The sequence below is a fragment of the Carcharhinus amblyrhynchos genome, unplaced genomic scaffold (assembly GCF_965287045.1).
Source record: "Carcharhinus amblyrhynchos unplaced genomic scaffold, sCarAmb.v2.hapA scaffold_92, whole genome shotgun sequence".
NCBI classification, from domain to species: Eukaryota; Metazoa; Chordata; class Chondrichthyes; order Carcharhiniformes; family Carcharhinidae; genus Carcharhinus; species Carcharhinus amblyrhynchos.
The window spans coordinates 767,311-785,509 of record NW_027649832.1 but is presented as its reverse complement, the minus strand read 5'-3'; the positions used below and the strand labels follow the sequence as shown (position 1 = coordinate 785,509).

General features: G+C 44.1%; 1 protein-coding gene and 1 pseudogene across 1 annotated transcript; both read right to left on the bottom strand.

Annotated features, from left to right (window-relative positions):
* Positions 1 to 831: 831 nt before the first annotated feature.
* Positions 832 to 3,031, bottom strand: LOC145338077 (tubulin alpha-1A chain pseudogene; annotated as a pseudogene).
* A 4,916-nt stretch (positions 3,032 to 7,947) lies between these two features.
* Positions 7,948 to 11,433, bottom strand: LOC145338057 (tubulin alpha chain-like). The gene is made up of 5 exons (XM_080182841.1): positions 11,412 to 11,433; positions 10,813 to 11,035; positions 10,555 to 10,703; positions 9,238 to 9,918; positions 7,948 to 8,244 (listed from the first exon to the last, which is right to left on the bottom strand). The coding sequence occupies exons 1-5, from the start codon at positions 11,412 to 11,414 to the stop codon at positions 7,948 to 7,950; spliced, it is 1,353 nt and encodes a 450-aa protein (XP_080038967.1). The 5' UTR covers positions 11,415 to 11,433.
* Between the last annotated feature and the right edge of the window lie 6,766 nt (positions 11,434 to 18,199).

Sequence of the window (18,199 nt, the reverse complement as noted above, 5' to 3'; positions counted from 1 at the left end):
ACCATCCTGTACTCACTGCAGGAATTCCCCCTCTATGGCTTTGTGACTAATTTGCTTTCCCCAATCTATACGCACATTACTTATGCCATTCCCACTTTTTTATTGCAGCCCAATATGATTCTGGATGTCGATTTCTCAGCCTCAGTCTTCTTATCCTCTTTATGTTCTTGTCCTTCATTTCTCCCTCTGAGTAATCGTATAGGTTCCTGTCACACTGTCGTTTTGTTTCAAGCCCTCCTTTAAAACTCTCGGAAATATTCCCCCAAGGACATCAGTCCTGATCCTTCACAGGTACAACATGTCCAATTTGTCAAAGTCTCAGTACAAGCATAAACTTTCCAGATGGAAATCTATGAGACTTGGCTGAAATCATGGAAACATACCTCACAGGTAACATCCTAGAAACCACAGCATGCTTTGTCCCATAGACAGGCCAGATACAGCAGTATAGTTACTGTCGGAGTCAGTTGCCCTGGGTGCCCTCAGCATCGGTCTGAGCCCCAAGATCTCTCGTTTCATCTGGTCAACAGCAGCTAAGGGATGGTCCTTCTCATTATCATTTACTGCACATTTGGTCTGTGATGACTCCAGTCAGGCAAATAAGGTTGGCATCCTGGAGTATGAACTCCCAGATTAAGTCCCAATTGATGGCCCAATCAGGGAGTCTCATGTTTCCTATTTAAAGCAGGTGTGTGGGTCGCTCTGCCTGCTGAAACAGGGAGCACATAAGGAGAAGACAGAGAGCATTCTGTTATATATTATGCCTTGTAAATAAAGGAACCTTTGGTGACAGGACCTTCACCTCCATGGAGTTATTACACTCCAACAATATTATGCACCAATAACATTTCTCCCCTGCCCCCCTCCACCAACTGTTGAATCAGTTCTCTTCCATAATAAAAGGAGGGTAAAATTTGCCAGAGGAAAGTGAATGCGGGGATAGGGAATGAGGTTGGTCTGGAACTCAGTCAGATCCACGTTGAGGGCACCGTCGAACCGGAGTGAGGCCGTGATGGACGACACTACCTGTCCAATCAGACGGTTGAGGTTGGTGTAAGTTGGCCTCTCAATATCAAGGTTACGCCGACAGACATGGTAAATGGCCTCATTGACTGTGCCTTCATGGTGGACAGAGTGCTCCAGGGTGCAGTGGGTGACCAGCATGGAGTTGTACGGCTCGACCACCGCGGTGGAAATCTGGGGAGCAGGGTAAATAGAAAACTCCAGCTGTGATTTCTTGAAATAATCGACAGAGTCTTTCCATCAGGAGGGAAGTAAAACCTGAACCAGTGCCACCCCCAAAATTGTGGAAACCCTGCAGTCCTGTGCACAGATCAGCCTGTGGGGAAAAATACAGGAAACACATGAAACAGGAAGCAGGGAACGGAATCTCTCCACAAGCATTTGGATATAAAGTCTGGATAGGAAGGAACTGCCAGTGCTGCCTATGGCAGTGACATGTTGGGATTCGACAGTTTGGGGCTGTGATATGGATTGAAATTTGCAGAGAAGATATATAGAACCCAACTTTTCCAGGAATAACAAATTCCCAATAGATGTTCACAGACCTCCTCCAAATGGAGGTAGAAAGTTGTGAATGCAGCCCAGTCCATCACGCAACCAACATCCCACCTGTTGACTCCATCTACACTTGCCATTGCCTTGGAAAAGCAGCCAGTATAATTAAGAACCCAATACCACTGGGACATGCTTCCTTCCATTGGGAAGGAGATACAAAAGTCTGAGGTCATGCACCAACTTATTCAAGAATAGGTCTTTCTCTGCTGCCGTCTGAGTTTTGAATGGAACAACTTTGTATTAAGTTGATCTTTCTCTACACCCTAGCTATGACTGTAACAATACATTCTGCACTCTCTCCTTTCCTTCTCTATATACTTTATACTTCGTCTTTATAGCAAGCAATAATTTTTTTTCACTGCATACTAATAAATGTGACAATAACAAGTCAAATCAAATCAAAAGCTTTGGTCTCTTTAGAAAATGGAAATTAATTCTAAATACTGGAGAATCCAGCAGGGTAGAAGATCATACTAACTAATGGAGCGATTGTGTTCTGATGGTAGTGCTACTGGACCAGTAATTCAGAGCCAGGCTCTTGGGACACGCTTTCAAATCCAAGCACAAATAGTGGAATCTAATTTCAGTGAAGCATCTGGAATCGGAAATCCCACCAGTTTCAGTAATGTCCTTTAGGGATGGAAATCTGCCATCCTCACCTGGTTTGGCCGACATGTGACTCCACAGGGAGGGGGATTTAATTCCCTCAGAACTGCTCTCATGGATGTGGCTACTTCTCGCTAAACAGAATGGAAAAGCAGGGATGGAAGGCGCTAGAGGGTGTATAGACAGTGGGAGCTGCTGTGTAGAGGGAGACACAGGCAGAGGCAGCAATGGCAGAGAGTTTTGAATCTAAGATCTCTGTGGGTGTAATGTCTTCTTCTCAGTCTCCAGCTGATGAGAATCATTCCCACTCCTTTCAACAGGGCGAGTAAGAACATGAGACAGATGCAGAATATCCGAGTGAAAAAAAACTTACCACCTTCCGGACACGATCTAAGACCAGGTCCACAATCTCCTTGCCCACGGCGCAGGGGCCCCGTGTGTAGTTATTAGCCGCATCCTCCTTGCCGGTGATGAGCTGCTCGGGGTGAAAGAGCTGTCGGTAGGTGCCGGTACGGACTTCTTCTGGGGGACTGGGAACAGAGATTTGACAACAAGAACTAAGAGACTGAAGGAAATATTTCAATAAGATCTCTGACTGACCAACCCAGCAACAGTCTCTCCTCTTACCAATCACAGTGGGCTCCAGATCTATAAACACAGCTCGGGGAACGTGTTTACCAGCCCCTGTCTCACTGAAGAAGGTGCTGAAGGAGTCTTCACCACCTCCGATGCTCTTGTCACTGGGCATCTGTCCATCCGTCTGGATCCCACGTTCCAGACAATACAGCTCCCAGCAAGCGTTACCGATCTGTACACCAGCCTGGCCAATGTGGATTGAGAGACACTCAGTGAGGAAGAGTGAAATGTCATTACTCACACAGGAAGAAGTGTCATACGTGAACCATTCAAAATGCTGATGGATAGAGAAATCTTACACTTGTGTTAGTCTGTTGGTCCCATCTTTTCCCTAATGATTCTCTGTAATGGGCGATTCCACTAGAATTTAACAGAAATTCTACATCCCCTAGGTTCTGGGGGCTGTGTTGGATTTCCAAATCAATTTCGACAATTGAGATCGATAAACACAGCAGCCATGGGCGTTGTGACCTCTCTAAATCAAACGCCAGCAATCCAACACCCCACACTCAGACCCAACCCCAATTAGGCCACTCCCCAGTGTTTTAATAATGTTCAAATTTGTGATGGTTAGTGTTGTAAAATTCTTATGTTCCTTTTTGGATTGTTCCCGCAACAGCAAGATCCTTTAACCTTGTGTATTTAAAGGCACCTTTTCATTAGCTCTCAATGATTAATGTTAGGAAGCAAAGTGGATAAACGCAAATAAGAGTGTGTTTATTGGGGTTCGCTGAATAAAATCCGACAATAAATGGGTGAATTAGGAATCAAGAAAGTGATTTTGAAACGGAGACCAACTACATTGACAGATGGACTAAATTAATGATTTGAAACTTCCATTCCAAGAGAGAAGATAACGAGCTGATCTTATTGTGCTGGCACAAGACTTTAAACATATAATCAAAGGGAAGAAGCATGGTGAAGTATCTCAGAAAATCTTTAATGCCTTTTAGAATAATACTTATCAAAGAGAAGGCGGGAGTCGAGTAGAGTATCTCTGGCTCTTGCATTCCGGTTCAGCCTTGACTCAATTTGAAACTCGCTCTCTGTTCTCTCCCCATCTCTTTTGTTTCCCTCTGGACGTGGTCAATTACTGCACAACTTGCTCAGCGAAAGGTCGTTCTTGTTAACTCTGTCCATTTCACAAGCCGCAGTGTTATTAATGATGTTATTGCATTGTGGTTCGCCTAATTGTGGCGAGACTAATTCTCATTTCATTTAGGAGGTTCCTGATCATCCTGTGATTAGTTTCCCGAGGGTGACTGTCACCTGTTGATGTCATTTCCCATGACCCCTTAACTAGCCCTGAAATTACGAGTTTATTTCTGTCATTTCTACAGCTCCTTGTTGAGGTGAAGGTATGATTTATGATTAGATCCTGGCATACTTTTTCAGGACAGGGATAATATGCTGGAATGATTGATATCTTGAGCTCATCGCATCACACTGCATTTAATTGGTATTCAGTCAAATACCAATCTGTGACTATGCTTTGTTCTTGCCACTGGACGGTCGAATTTATTTCTCGCTATGGTTCAGATTAATTAGTTACTTAGCTTCTAAAACTTCTTCTAACCATAAAAATCGTTTCAGAAGCTAACAAGGCTGTGTATGTATTTTCCACATTGAATATAAATAGGAATGGCTTTGATGTCTCGGAACACGGAATTCATCTATCCAGATATCTCATTGATCTACAGTCATCAGTCCAGTGGAACTTCATTAAAACAGACACTTATCAATGTGATTTGCTGACAGAACTGTTTCGACATTGTATGGTTTAGTTCTGTCTGTCGGTGCTTGATTCAATGTAATGTAACATATAGATTGCTTTACAGTACCGAAAAAGTGATAAAAATTGCACGGTGTATGGAAATCACAAATAATTTTTTTGTTAGAACATAAATGTGGCGCTATATACAACAAAAACAACTAACCTTTATTAAAATTCAAAATAACGGAAGAGTTACAAAAGCCAATTACAGAGCTTAATTCGAAACTTGCAAAATCAAAGATGGTTACATAATGTGAAATAAAGGATTTCATTTAAATATCACCTGTTTGGCTGCCCTAATTGAATATTGAATACATACGATTGAATGTTTTAACACTTGCTTTTATACGTTTTCACACTAGGGCATTGAAATTTTGGAACATACCTAATAGTTTTAATTAGGAGGAAGGTGGCTGGTTGCACAGCAGGACATGGTCAACCTTGACATCTCGCATCACTGGCTTACAGGTCATGTGTTATTCTCTTTTGTGAGTTTTCAGTGTGACGTTAAGGGCAAGTCATGTGACAGGCTGTGACCCAGATTTCAGCACAGCCTACTTCTGTCATTTCACTGGTGCCATGACTAAACTGCAAACTAAATTTAACACCAGCGGTGTGCCCCAGGGATCGGTGCTGGGTCCAGTGTTATCATTTATATTAATGACTTGGACTGGAATTTCGGAGGCATGATTAGTATGTTTGCAGATGACATGAAGATTGGTGGCACAGTGGAGAGGGTTAGCTAGGATTGCGACGGGATCTTGATCAGTTGGGCCAGTGGGCTGATGAACGGCAGTTGGAGTTTAATTTAGATAAATGTGAAGTAATCCATTTGGTAGATCGAGCCAGGGCAGGACTCAATTAATGGTTGAGCGTTGAGGAGGGTTATCGGACAAAGGGATCTAGGGGTACAGGTTCATAGTTCTTTGAAGGTGGAGTCTTGGGTGGAGGGGGAGTGAAGAAGGCATTCAGCATGCTTGGTTGCTCAGGGCATTGGATACTGGATTTGGGATGTCTTGATGCAGTTGTACAAGACAATGGTAAGTTCACAGTTGGAATATTGTGTAACGTTCTGGTCAACTTATTATCGAAAGGATATTACTAAACTAGGAGTGCAGAAAAGATTCATTCGGATGCTTCCAGGATTTGATGGATTGAGTTATAACGAGTGGCTGGTTATATTGGGACTCTTTCCCTGGGCTGAGGGGTGATCATATAGAGGTCCATAAAACAAGGAGGGACATTGATCAGGTAGATAGTCAACATCTTTTCTTAACGGCAGTTTTCTTAAAACTAGAGGGCATAGCTTTAAGGTGAGGGGAAGAGCTACAAAAGAGTCCAGAGGGGCAATTTTTCACACAAATGGTGGTGAGTGTCTGGAACGAGCTGCCAGAGGTAGTCATAGAGGTGAGTACAATGTTGTCTTTTAAAAAATATTTAGACAGTTATGTGGGTAAGATTGGTATAGCGGCATATGGACCAAACATGAGCAATTACTACTAGCTTTATTGTAAAAACTGGATGGCATGGACAAGTGAAGGTTCTGTTTCAATGCTGTAAACCTCAGTGTCTCTGTATTATAAATATTAAATTGACCAATAAGCTCCACATCCAGAAAGTAATCTCATTGACCTATATTTAAGATACCCTGTTAATCTGATGACTAATAACCCGACCTGCAATAATTAGATAAATCAAACCGCAGTCTTGTTCTCACCTGGAAATCCAAGTAGAGGTAGCAAAATTAGACCAAAAACAATCCGTCCCACTCGATCCACTTATAGCACAAGGCACTGCCTCACAGATTGCAGAGTGGGCAACTTGACAGAATTTCATTTCATTGACCAACTTCCTGTGCCCAGTGACCCTCCTCCATTTCCGCAAAAGCCTATCTAGCAATATTCATTTCAAGCCCTCTGACTCCTGCAGCTATCGAGACCACAGTTCTTCACACCCCACATCCTATAAGGACTCCATCCCTTTCTCTCAGCTCCTTCACATTTGTTTTGATGGGGCCACTTTCCAAAGCGATGCCTCTAATATGTGTTCATTCTTCCTCAACCATGGTTGCCCACCTACAGTTGTTGACAGAGCCCTCAACAGTGTGCGGTCCATCTCCTATGCCTCAACCCTCACCCCATCCCCTTTCTCCCAGAACAAGGATAGTGTCCCTTTTGTTCTCACATTTCACCCAACCAGCCTTCATATACAAAGCATGGTTCTCTGCCATTTTTGCCAACTCCAACATGATGCCACCAGTAAACACATTTTCCCTTCACTCCCTCTCTCAGCATCCCACAGAGACTGTTCCCTTTGGGATGACCTAGCTCACTCCTCTACTGTACACAACACCTCTCCCGTCACCAATAGCACCTTTCCGTGCAATTGCAGAAGGTGTAACGCCTGCCCCTTTACCTTTTTCACGCTCACCATCCAAGGTCCAGAACATTCATTCCAAGTTAAATAGCATTACACTTGCATCTCTTTCAACTTGGTGTACTGCATTTCTCACTCCCAGTGTGGTCTCCTCTGTATCGCAGAGGCCAACCGTAGACTGTGTGATGGTTTTGCTGATCACCTCCGGTCAGTATGCAACAGGACACTGACCTTCTGGTTGCTTGCTATTTTAAGCACACGATCAACGCTCCCACGCTCCACATGTCTGTCCTTGGCCTGCTGCAATGTTCCAGTGAAGCTCAATGCAAACTGGAGGAACAGCATCTCATCTTCTGGTGCGGCATTTTATAGCCTTCCGATCGCAACATCGCATTCAACAACTTCAAATGATTAGCTCTACTCCACCTCGATCTCTCTGTTTTCATTTTGAATTGCACTCTTTTACTACTTTGTCTTTCTTCATTTTTCATCTCCCCACCACCCCCCACCCCGACGCCTTGGGGCTCTTCCTCCCTATTTTAATCCCCCGTTGCTTCCATTTTACATTTTTCCCACCCAGTCCCCATCTCCCCCCACATCTTGATCCGCCATTAGCAGACTTTCCCCTAGTCTCTGTGGCTATGAGTCACCTTTGATTCCCTCACCCTGCAGTATAAATATCTCCCACTTTTAGCTTTGACAAAGAGTCATGTGGACTCAGAATGTCAGCTCTTTTCTCTCCTTACAGACACTGCCAGACCTGCTGAGAATTTCCCTTTCGGTTACATCCTCCTCTATCCTCAGACTTCTTCCTTCAGAACACTTGTTAATCACTTGACTGAATCTAAGAACTTCAATGATATGCAATGATCAAATCATTTAAAATACTTTATTTTCTTAAATAAACATTATAATATCAATTATAATATCAATACGTATTAAAGTTTAAACAACTATAATTTCTAAGTGAATAATTCTTATTCTTCCTCTTCGCCCTTTCTGTCCAGTGAGGCTGAATCCACGCCCACTTCTTCGTAATCCTTCTCCAGCGAGGCCATGTCCTCCCGTGCATCCTGGAATTCCCCTTCCTCCAGCCCTTCCCCCACGTACCAGTGGACAAAGGCTCGCTTGGCGTACATCTTATCAAATTTGAGGTTCAGGCGGGTCCAAGCCAAGGAAATTGAGGTGGTGTTGCTCAGCATACAGAGGGCCCGTTGCACCTTTGCCAGATCACCCCCTGGTACCACCGTTGGGGGCTGGTAATTGATGCCAACCTGTTGGAGAGAAGCAAAATTTGTTTGATTTCAATTTCTTATGATCCAGATCAACATCAGATTCTTATCCGTTCATCACTTTTCAGAATGCTGCATTTACCAGAATGTTTCTATGTTTCCCTTTACAAACATGGAGATCTGGTCGTTTCCTGTGTACTTTCAACCAGAAAGAGGCATCAGTTTCTGATGGAATATCACTGTGCAATGAAACTGCATTCAAAATTAAATCAAATCTTTATCAATGCAATTTTGCACAGATATTGATTGGTAGAAAGCCTTGTCTTTCAAGGCAGGATCCTCCCAGGAACATTCTAAATGGAATTCTAGAGTTAACAAATGGAAGAATGTTAACCAAGCCTCGCTTTGGGGTATTCTCTTCTGTGAAGCAATGGGGATGGTCTATTCCATTATTAACCCTGTAAGGAAAGATATCTTTGAGTCAGAGGTTTCCAGCATGGAATCAGGCCCTTTGGCCCAATTTGCCTATGCTGCCCTTTCTGGACCACTAAGCTAGTCCCACTTCAGCTTTTGGCTCCTATCCTTCTATTTTACCCATGTAACTCTCCCACCTCTTGTACTACTACTTCTGGCAGCTCATTCCAGATACTCACCACGTTCTGAAAAAATTGCCCCGCTGGGCCCTTTTGTATTTCTCCCCCCTCACCTTAAACCTATGCCCTCCAGTTTTAGACTCGCCTTCCTTTGGAAAATATGTTGACTCTCCGGCTGATCTATGCCCCTCATTATTTTATAGACCTCATTAAGATCACCCCTAAGCCTCCAACACTCCAGAGAAAAAAATCCTAGTAGATCCAGCCTCTCCTTATAACCCAAACCATCAAGTCCTGGTAGCATGATAGGAAATCTTTTCTGCACTCTTTCTTGTTTAATAATATCCTATAATAAAGGTAAACCAACATGTGTTATTAGATTGATACAATCCTGGCCATGTTACCTTGGTCCATGTGAGTTGAATGCAAAAGCCACATTTACCTTGAATCCTGTTGGACACCAATCAACAAACGCAATTGAGCGCTTGGTCTTGATGGTGGCAATGGCAGCGTTGACATCCTTGGGCACCACGTCTCCTCGGTACAGCATGCAGCACGCCATGTACTTGCCCTGGCGGGGGTCACACTTCACCATCTGATTAGCTGGTTCAAAACAGGCGTTGGTGATCTCCGACACCGAGAGTTGTTCATGGTAAGCTTTCTCAGCTGATATCAGTGGGGAGAAGGTTACTAGAGGGAAGTGAATGCGGGGATAGGGGACCAGGTTGGTCTGGAACTCAGTCAGGTCCACGTTGAGGGCACCGTCGAACCGGAGTGAGGCCGTGATGGACGACACTACCTGTCCAATCAGGCGGTTGAGGTTGGTGTAAGTTGGTCTCTCGATGTCAAGGTTCCGCCGACAGACATCGTAAATGGCCTCATTGTCCACCATGAAGGCACAGTCAGAGTGCTCCAGGGTGCAGTGGGTGACCAGCACGGAGTTGTACGGCTCAACCACAGCGGTGGAAATCTGGGGAGCAGGGTAAACGGAAAACTCCAGCTTGGATTTCTTGCCGTAGTCGACGGAGAGTCTCTCCATCAGGAGGGAGGTAAAACCCGAGCCAGTGCCACCCCCAAAACTGTGGAAGATGAGGAAACCCTGCAGTCCTGTGCACAGATCAGCCTGTGGGGGGAAAACCATAGGAAACACAGAATAGAATTAGAATAGAAATCCTACAGTACAGAAAGAGGCCATTCGGCCCATCGAGTCCACACCAACCACAATCCCATCCAGTCCCTACCCTCATATCCCTACATATTTTACCCATTAATCTCTCTAACCTACACATTTCAGGACAATAAGAGGCCATGTGGGAGGAAACCAGAGGAAACCCACGCAGACGCGAGGAGAACGTGCAAACTCCACACAGACCCTAGCTGGGAATCGAACCCAGGTTCCTGGAGCTGTGAAGCAGCAGTGCTAACCACTGTACTACCGTGCCACCATTAAACAGGAAGCAGCAAATGGATTCTCTGCTCAAAGGACAAAAGAATCTAACATGAGGAAATCTTCTAAGGATTCCTGTTTACACTGCACAGATTGTGCTGAGAGAGCCTGGGGTGCATAAGAAGCCTGGGAGGAGCCAGAGTGAACCAGCTTGGAGTGTATCGATGGTAGAGACATGGTGATGTTAGTAATTCTAAAATCATTGCTTGTAATATGATAATTTCATAGCTTGAAATTCACCTGAGCAGGAAACTGATTTCACTGGGAAATCAGAGCAGGGATATCCCCTCTCACTAAGCTGATGCAACTTACCACCTTCCGGACACGATCTAAGACCAGGTCCACAATCTCCTTGCCCACAGAGCAGTGGCCCCGTGCGTAGTTATTAGCCGCATCCTCCTTGCCGGTGATGAGCTGCTCGGGGTGAAAGAGCTGTCGGTAGGTGCCGGTACGGACCTCATCTGGGGGGAGACAGGGAACAGAGACTTGACCAACAAGAACTCAGAGACTGAAGGAAATATTTCAATCAGATCCCTGACTGACCAACCCAGTAACAATCTCTCCTCTTACCAATCACAGTGGGCTCCAGGTCTATAAACACAGCTCGGGGAACGTGTTTACCAGCCCCTGTCTCACTGAAGAAGGTGTTGAAGGAGTCATCACCACCTCCGATGCTCTTGTCACTGGGCATCTGTCCATCCGGCTGGATCCCATGTTCCAGACAATACAGCTCCCAGCAAGCGTTACCGATCTGAACACCGGCCTGGCCAATGTGGATTGAGAGACACTCGCGCTAAAGAGGGGACAGAGATAATTATTATACAGGATTGAGAGTTTTACAGTACACATTCAGTGTGATGATAGATGGAGAAGGGGGAATGAGGGATATTAAACATTCCCTTCCTCTATCTGCTGAATTCCAGCTACTCCCCATGGATTTTCTATTCTATTGGGATCCTCTGTCCAGGGAGATCCACCAGATCCTGGAAAGTGCCAATCTCTGTAAATCCACTCTGCGATATCCCAGCATTTCTGCAGCACCGGAATCACAGACACAGCCATCCCTGTCCCAGTCACCGTCACCCCTGTCCCTCTAGATCCCATCTCCCGAGTGAGCACTGCTTGCCTATGGGACACATTCCATTCGCCATGACTCAATGCTCCCTTACCATGATGTCCTTCTATTCTCACAGCTCCTGCCAATGAGTTGCGGAGTTTCCCGCTCGCGCTATTTATACCCAGTGCTATGGCGCCAACACGAGCTCTGATTGGTCAAAGGGATCCGGTTGCTTCGGGAAACGTCAACACAAAATGGAACGTTGGTGCAAGGCGTTGATTGGTTGCTGCGTGTAATGGGAGGGACTATTTCATGGTCACAATTGATTAGGGGAGGGGCATTAGACAACCAGAGCTTCCTCTATTAATCTCCAACCCCAAAGAGACAGACAGAACCTTTCATTCAGACCTCCTCATGAGACCCATTTATCAAAGTCCCAATAATCAGACCCGAGTTAAAACCATTTCAAAACCTTCCCCTGAATAGGCCCTGTCTGTCCCTGATATATCTAGCAATCATCCATCAGATCATTTGACCAGTTAGTACCAGAAAACTATTTCTTAAATTTGCAATCAGTCAAATCAGAATCCATCAGAACCCACGCAACAGGCACAACTTAATGGAGCGCAATCCATCTGACATTCACTCACTTTCCCGCACCCCTTTCCCCATCCAGATCAACATCTGTCAGGTTGTATCTGTCACATCCTGGTTGACCATCCACGCAGATCGCAATTACCATAGTATCAGTCACCTCAGACCTATGCAACACATTACCCTCCGCCTAAATCCCCTCTAAGTACCGACTGCTGCCCACATCCGTCATACTGCAATATCCTATTAATCCGATTATATTAGACACTAACCATCTACTACCTTCCAGCAGACGCTCATTTATCAAGAATCAACGAGCCAGCGTCTGTCGGTTCGGTCCAGTTATCAGCTTCCTGTCGCTGTGAATGTGTTAGAAATCGTTAACTGCACACACTCCACACGCCAGCGCTGCACCTTTCTTCCCACACATCTCACCATTCAAAAATCAGCAGACCAGCCCCACCCTGCCAAACCACTAAGAATTTCTGATTACTTACTCACATGTAACTGACACTCACCTCCGAGATTTCCTTCCATCAGAACTTCGGCTATCAGACAAAGTTTTATTTTATCTTCATGGTTTGTTCGCTGTCAAAGTGCCATTCGCTCAGGACACCATTTGTCTGATTCTGTCTATGAGAAATCTCTGTTGGGTCCAGTGTGTCAGTTTCCATCTGTGAAACGTCCAACAGCCCAAACATAACTTCTCGTCCATTTGGCATCAGATCTCCACCTACCTGTGCTCGGTGAATCTTTCAGACATACGGCTTCCAGGCGCAAGTTATTGAAGCCCCATCAATCACTCCTTTATCCTCCCCTTCAGTCCTCCATGAATCACACACTCACCGTCCAGTTTCTCATCCACCCAGCCCCAATCCAAACCCAATGGATTGTATGTGTTAGTTACCCCATAAAACTCAACTGTCTCATTGCCACCTACCAGCCCCTCATTCTAAGAACACAGAGATAAGATTCCCACACTGATACCCGCATCTGTCAAAAGCAAGGCACATATACATCCGCCACCCCACATCAATCACCCTTTCTCGTCCAGTTCCCATCTTGGAACCAGCCTCCCATTCATTCACTCTGTCTACACTCCCCACTGCCTCGGCAAAGCAGTCAGCGTAATTAAGGACCCCACACACCCCCACATTCTCTCTTCCACCTTCTTCTGTCGGGAAGAAGATACAAAAGTCCGCCTTGTTGTCCAACAAGGGGCATACACGCGAGGGGTCGTACGAGGGCTGCTCTGGGATGTTTCGAGAGTGGTCTAGTGCTTCACGTCGTTAGTGTACACTTAAACTGGACCAGCTGATTGGCAACACGACAGCTCAGTGAATATCACTGTTTGCTGTGCAGATACATGGATTTGGGCCAGTGTCTGTGGGAGTTTGCGCATTCTCCCCGTGCTTGCGTGGGTTTTCTCCGGGTGCTCTGGTTTCCTCCCACACCCCAAAGATGTGTTCTTAGGCTGACTGGTGTAACAAATTGTCCCTAAATTAGTCTCCCCTCAATCTGGTTTCCAATGCGGAGTGCCATAAGCGCAGACAAGGGTCATGGGTGAAAGAGGGGACTCACAATGTTGAAATGGCAGCACGGGCTCGTTGGGCCGAAGGGCCTGGTTCCTGTGCTGTGTTGTTCTTTGTTCTTTGTCTGAGGTCACGTACCAACTGACTCAAGAACAGCTTCTTCCCTGCTGCTGTCAGACTTTTGAATGGACCTACCTGGCATTAAGTTGATCTTTCTCTACACCCTAGCTATAACTGTAACACTACATTCTGCACTCTCTCCTTCTCTATGAACGGTATGCTTTGTCTGCATAGAGCGTAAGAAACAATACTTTTCACTGCATACTAATACATGTGACTATAATAAATCACAAAGTTACAGATCGGAGAGATCCCATCTACAAATTCACTTATTTCAGAAAAAATCGGACCATGCTTTCTCCATTTATCAGAAAACAATCCCTCAGACATCATTTACGCTTATTATGATGGATAATATTAATTTGTTTCAGCCTTCAATTTATGATTCCCCATCTATCAGGCACCACCTGACTTGCTTCCCCTGATAAACAGACACTCATCTTCTACACCAGAATGCCTTAACAGTCAGGGGCTAAACTGTCAGAGTTTCATTAACCAGCTCCAGCGACCAAATAGGCATCGCATTAGCATCAATTTCCAACAAAGTCACAATTGACAGATCCCCAACTCTGAAAGAGAAACCTCTCAACTCAAAGCAACATTTACCGGAAACAATCTATCAGATCCCCATTTAGCAGACACTCCCCTGTTATCGGATCTTCACACATCATTCACTCATTTATTGGAATCCCGTCAATAAAAGTCATAATTCATTAGGCAGTATCTATCAGCTCACATATCTTATGACTATTTTTGTAAGATTTACATGAACTACAATGCTACTCTACAACAATCATGACCTCATCCATCAGATCCTGATTGGTCAGAGTCCCTGTGGGAAAGGGCCAGTCAAGTGGAAGCCCATTTGTCAGATCATAACCCTTGTTCTACTCAACTATCAGATCCCATCATTCTGCTACACGTACAGCACGTGCTCGGCCTGTAGATGGCCATCTACTTGACAAACAAATATTGAAATACCATCCGTCAGTTCCATCTTATCAAATACCGTGTTTAAACTCTGTATTTCCGACTTGTGGTTATGAAAGGACCTACCTTGCATTCAACTGATCTTCCTCTACACCCGAGCTATGACTGTAACACTGCATTCCGCACTCCCTCCTTCCCTATGAACGGTATGCTTTGTCTGCATAGCGCGCAAGAAACAATACTTTTCACTACACGCTAATACATAATAAATCCAAACTACAGATGGGAGAGATCCCATCTACCAAATTCAGTTATTTCAGAAGAGATTAGGCAGATGAATTACAATTTATATACGCTTAGAAACATAGCAAATGGGAACATTCTCCCTGACATTCTCCCTTCGAGGCTGCTTCCCCATTCACTATGATCATGTCTGATAATGGGATTTAATAGCCCAATCTATCCCAGCTTCTCCCATATCCTTCTTGACCCCTTTGCCCCTAGAACTGTATCTAACTGTTTCTTAAAAACATTATTGTTTCTGGCTTCAGCTATTTCCTGTGGCATCCAATTGCACAGGCTTATCATTCTTGGCGAAGATCTTCCTCAGTATTTCAGTCTTAAGTGGTTGACACAACATCTTCAGACTATGACCCCTGGTTTTGGACACCTCCACAATCGGAAACATCCTTCCTGCATCTACGCTGTGCACTCCTGTTTGAATTTGATACGTTTCTATGAGATTTCATCTTTGTTTTATGAACTGCAGATAATTTAATTCTCGTCCATTCAATCTCTATTCAGAGATCAGTCCTGCTATCCTAATAATTAAGCTGGGAAACATTCACTCCCTCAGGAGAAAGAGCACCCTTATTCATATAAGGAGATCAACACTGTACACAATATTCCAGGTGTGACCCCATCAAGGCCGTGCATAATTGCAGCGAGTTATCCCTACTCTCGTACTTAAATCCTCTCACTATGAATGTCAACACACCAGTTGCCTTCTTAACTACCAGCTGCACCTGCATGCGTTCCTTCAGCAACATGTGTATGAGGACACCAGGCCTTGTTGCAAATTCCTCTCTTTTAATCTAGAATCATTCAAATAGTAAACTGCCTTCCCATTTTTGCTACCAAAGGGGATATCCTCACATTGATCCACATTTTGCTGAAACTGCCACTTACTAAATTGCCCAAATGACACGAACGTATCTTCTCCTTCCCCACAGTTCACCCTCACAAACAGCTTTGTGTCAGCTGCAAATGTGGAAACATCACATCATGTCACCTCATCTAAATCATTGATCTATAAGAGAGAGAGACGAGCTGGGACCCTAACACCAATCTCTTCAGTGCCACTCCAGTCACTGCCTGCCTTTCAGAACTAAGCCCATTTATTCCTAATCTTTGTTTCTGGAATACCAGCCAATATTATGTCTATCTCAGTACACATCCAGTCTTATGTGGTTTAATTTTACATGCTAAACTCTTAAGTGGGACTTTGTCGAAAGCATTCTGAAAGTCCAATTAAACCACATGCACTGGCTCCCCTGATCAACTCCATTAGCAGCGCAGTGGCAGTGTTTAGCACTGCTGCCTCACAGTGCCGGGGACCCACATTCAATTCTGGCCTCGGGTGACTGTGTGGATTTTGTGTGTTCTCTCCATGCCTACATGGGTTTCCTCTGCGCACTGTGGTTATGCCCCACACACTAAAGATGTGCAGGTTAGATTGATTGATCATGCTGATTTGTCACTTATTGTCAGGGGATTTCTAGAATAAGTATATGGGATTACAGGGATAGGGCCTGAGTGGTACTATTGTTGGTGCAAGCTTGATGGACTGAATGGCCTAGGTGTAAACTATAGGAATTCTATGATTCCATGATTCTAGTTGCATATGTCAAGAACTCCATTTGGTTTGTCAAGTATGATTTCACTTTGGTGAATCCATGTTGAATCTATCCAATTCTACCTCTGTTCCAAAGATACTGCCATAAAATCATTGATAATGGACTTGATAAGTCTCCCCACTATCGATGTGAGGATGACTAGTCAGTAATTACTTCTTCTCTCTACCTCCCTTGTTAAAGTAGTGGAGTTACAGTCGCTTCCCTCCAATCTGTTTAAGTTGTTGCTGAGTCTACATAATCTTGGAGGATGGCCAACAATGCTTCCACTATTTCTAGGATCACTCCTCAAAGTACTCTGAAGTCTGGATTATTAGACTCCCTGGGAGTTAAAGGCCTTCAATCCCACCCGTTTCCTCAACACAATTTCTATATTAATACTAATTCCATTCAGCTCCTCAATCTCATTAAGGCTATGTTGCCCGACATTTCCATGTTATTTGTGTCCTAGTTTGTGAAGGCAGAGCTGAAGTATGTATTTGTTAGCCATTTTGTTTGTTCTCCATTCTGAATTCTCCTGTTCCTGAATGCATGGAGTCTTTATTTGTCTTCAATCTTTTTATGTTCACACACATTCAGCAATTTTAAGACAGTTTTTAAGATTCCCGCAAATTTAATTTTTTCCCCCATTCTTAATCAATCCTTTGTCATCGTTTGCTGAAATCTAAAGAGCTCCCAATCATCAGATCTGTTTTTTTCTGACCAATTTGTATGCCTATTCCTTGGATCTAATAATATGTCTAATTTTCTTTGCCATCCATGGTTTTGCGACCTCTTTTTACTTTTGCGAGAGACAGTTAAAAAGAATTTTTGCCATCCGCACATTTCCTCTTCGAGTGGTTGCCACTGCCAATACACTGTCACCCATACGTAACTTTTCTCAATCTATCAAAGCCAGCTCATGGGTCATACCATTGCAGTTGCCGTTGTTAAGAGTCATGACCCTAGCTTCAGTTTTAATTACTTCATTCTCCATCTTTTCTATCATATTATGGTCGTGCATCCCCAAATTGGCAAGCACAACAAAATTCAAATAGTACCTTCTCTTTAGGAGAAGGTACCCAGTCAAGGATGGCAGGTTATCTAGTGGGTTTGTTAACATATTGGACCAGGAATCCATCCTGTACTCACTGCAGGAATTCCCCCTCTATGGCTTTGTGACTAATTTGCTTTCCCCAATCTGTATGCGGATTACAGTCACCCATAGTTAGATTATCCTTGTTCACACATAACCACTTTGAACTTTTTTCCCATTAGGGTTCCTTAGCTCTACCCATACATAGTTCACATTATCAGAGATATTTTCCCTCCTTATTGCATTAACTTCCTCCTTAACCACCAATGCAATCCCACCGACTTTTTTGTTGGTACTTCCTACACGCTGAATATTCTGGATGTTCATTTCTTATCCATTGTCACCCTGCATGTCTCTGTAATCCTGATCATCGTATCCCTTTGAATCCATTTATATGATTAATTAATCCACTTTATCGTCAATGCCCCCTACATTAAGGTGCAAAGTCATAAGGTTTGTCTTTTTTAACATTACTTATGCCATTCCCACTTTTTTATTGTGGCCCAATATGATTCTGGATGTCGATTCCTCTGCCTATCAGTCTTCTTATCCTCTTTATGTTCTTGTCCTTCATTTCTCCCTCTGAGTAATTGTATAGGTTCCTATCCCACTGTCGTTTTGTTTTGATTCCTCCATTAACACTCTCAGAACTATTCCCCCAAGGACATCAGTCCTGGTCCTTCACAGGTACATGTCCAATTTGTCAAAGTCTCAGTAGAAGCATAGATTCCCATCT

What these genes read in the sequence shown, in the direction of transcription:
- LOC145338057 (XM_080182841.1), bottom strand. An exon ending in CCTGGAGCCCACTGTGATTG is followed by an intron (nt 10,704 to 10,812) that starts GTAAGAGGAGAG and finishes GTCTCCCCCCAG; the next exon opens with ATGAGGTCCGTACCGGCACC. An exon ending in TAGATCGTGTCCGGAAGGTG is followed by an intron (nt 9,919 to 10,554) that starts GTAAGTTGCATC and finishes TTCCCCCCACAG; the next exon opens with GCTGATCTGTGCACAGGACT.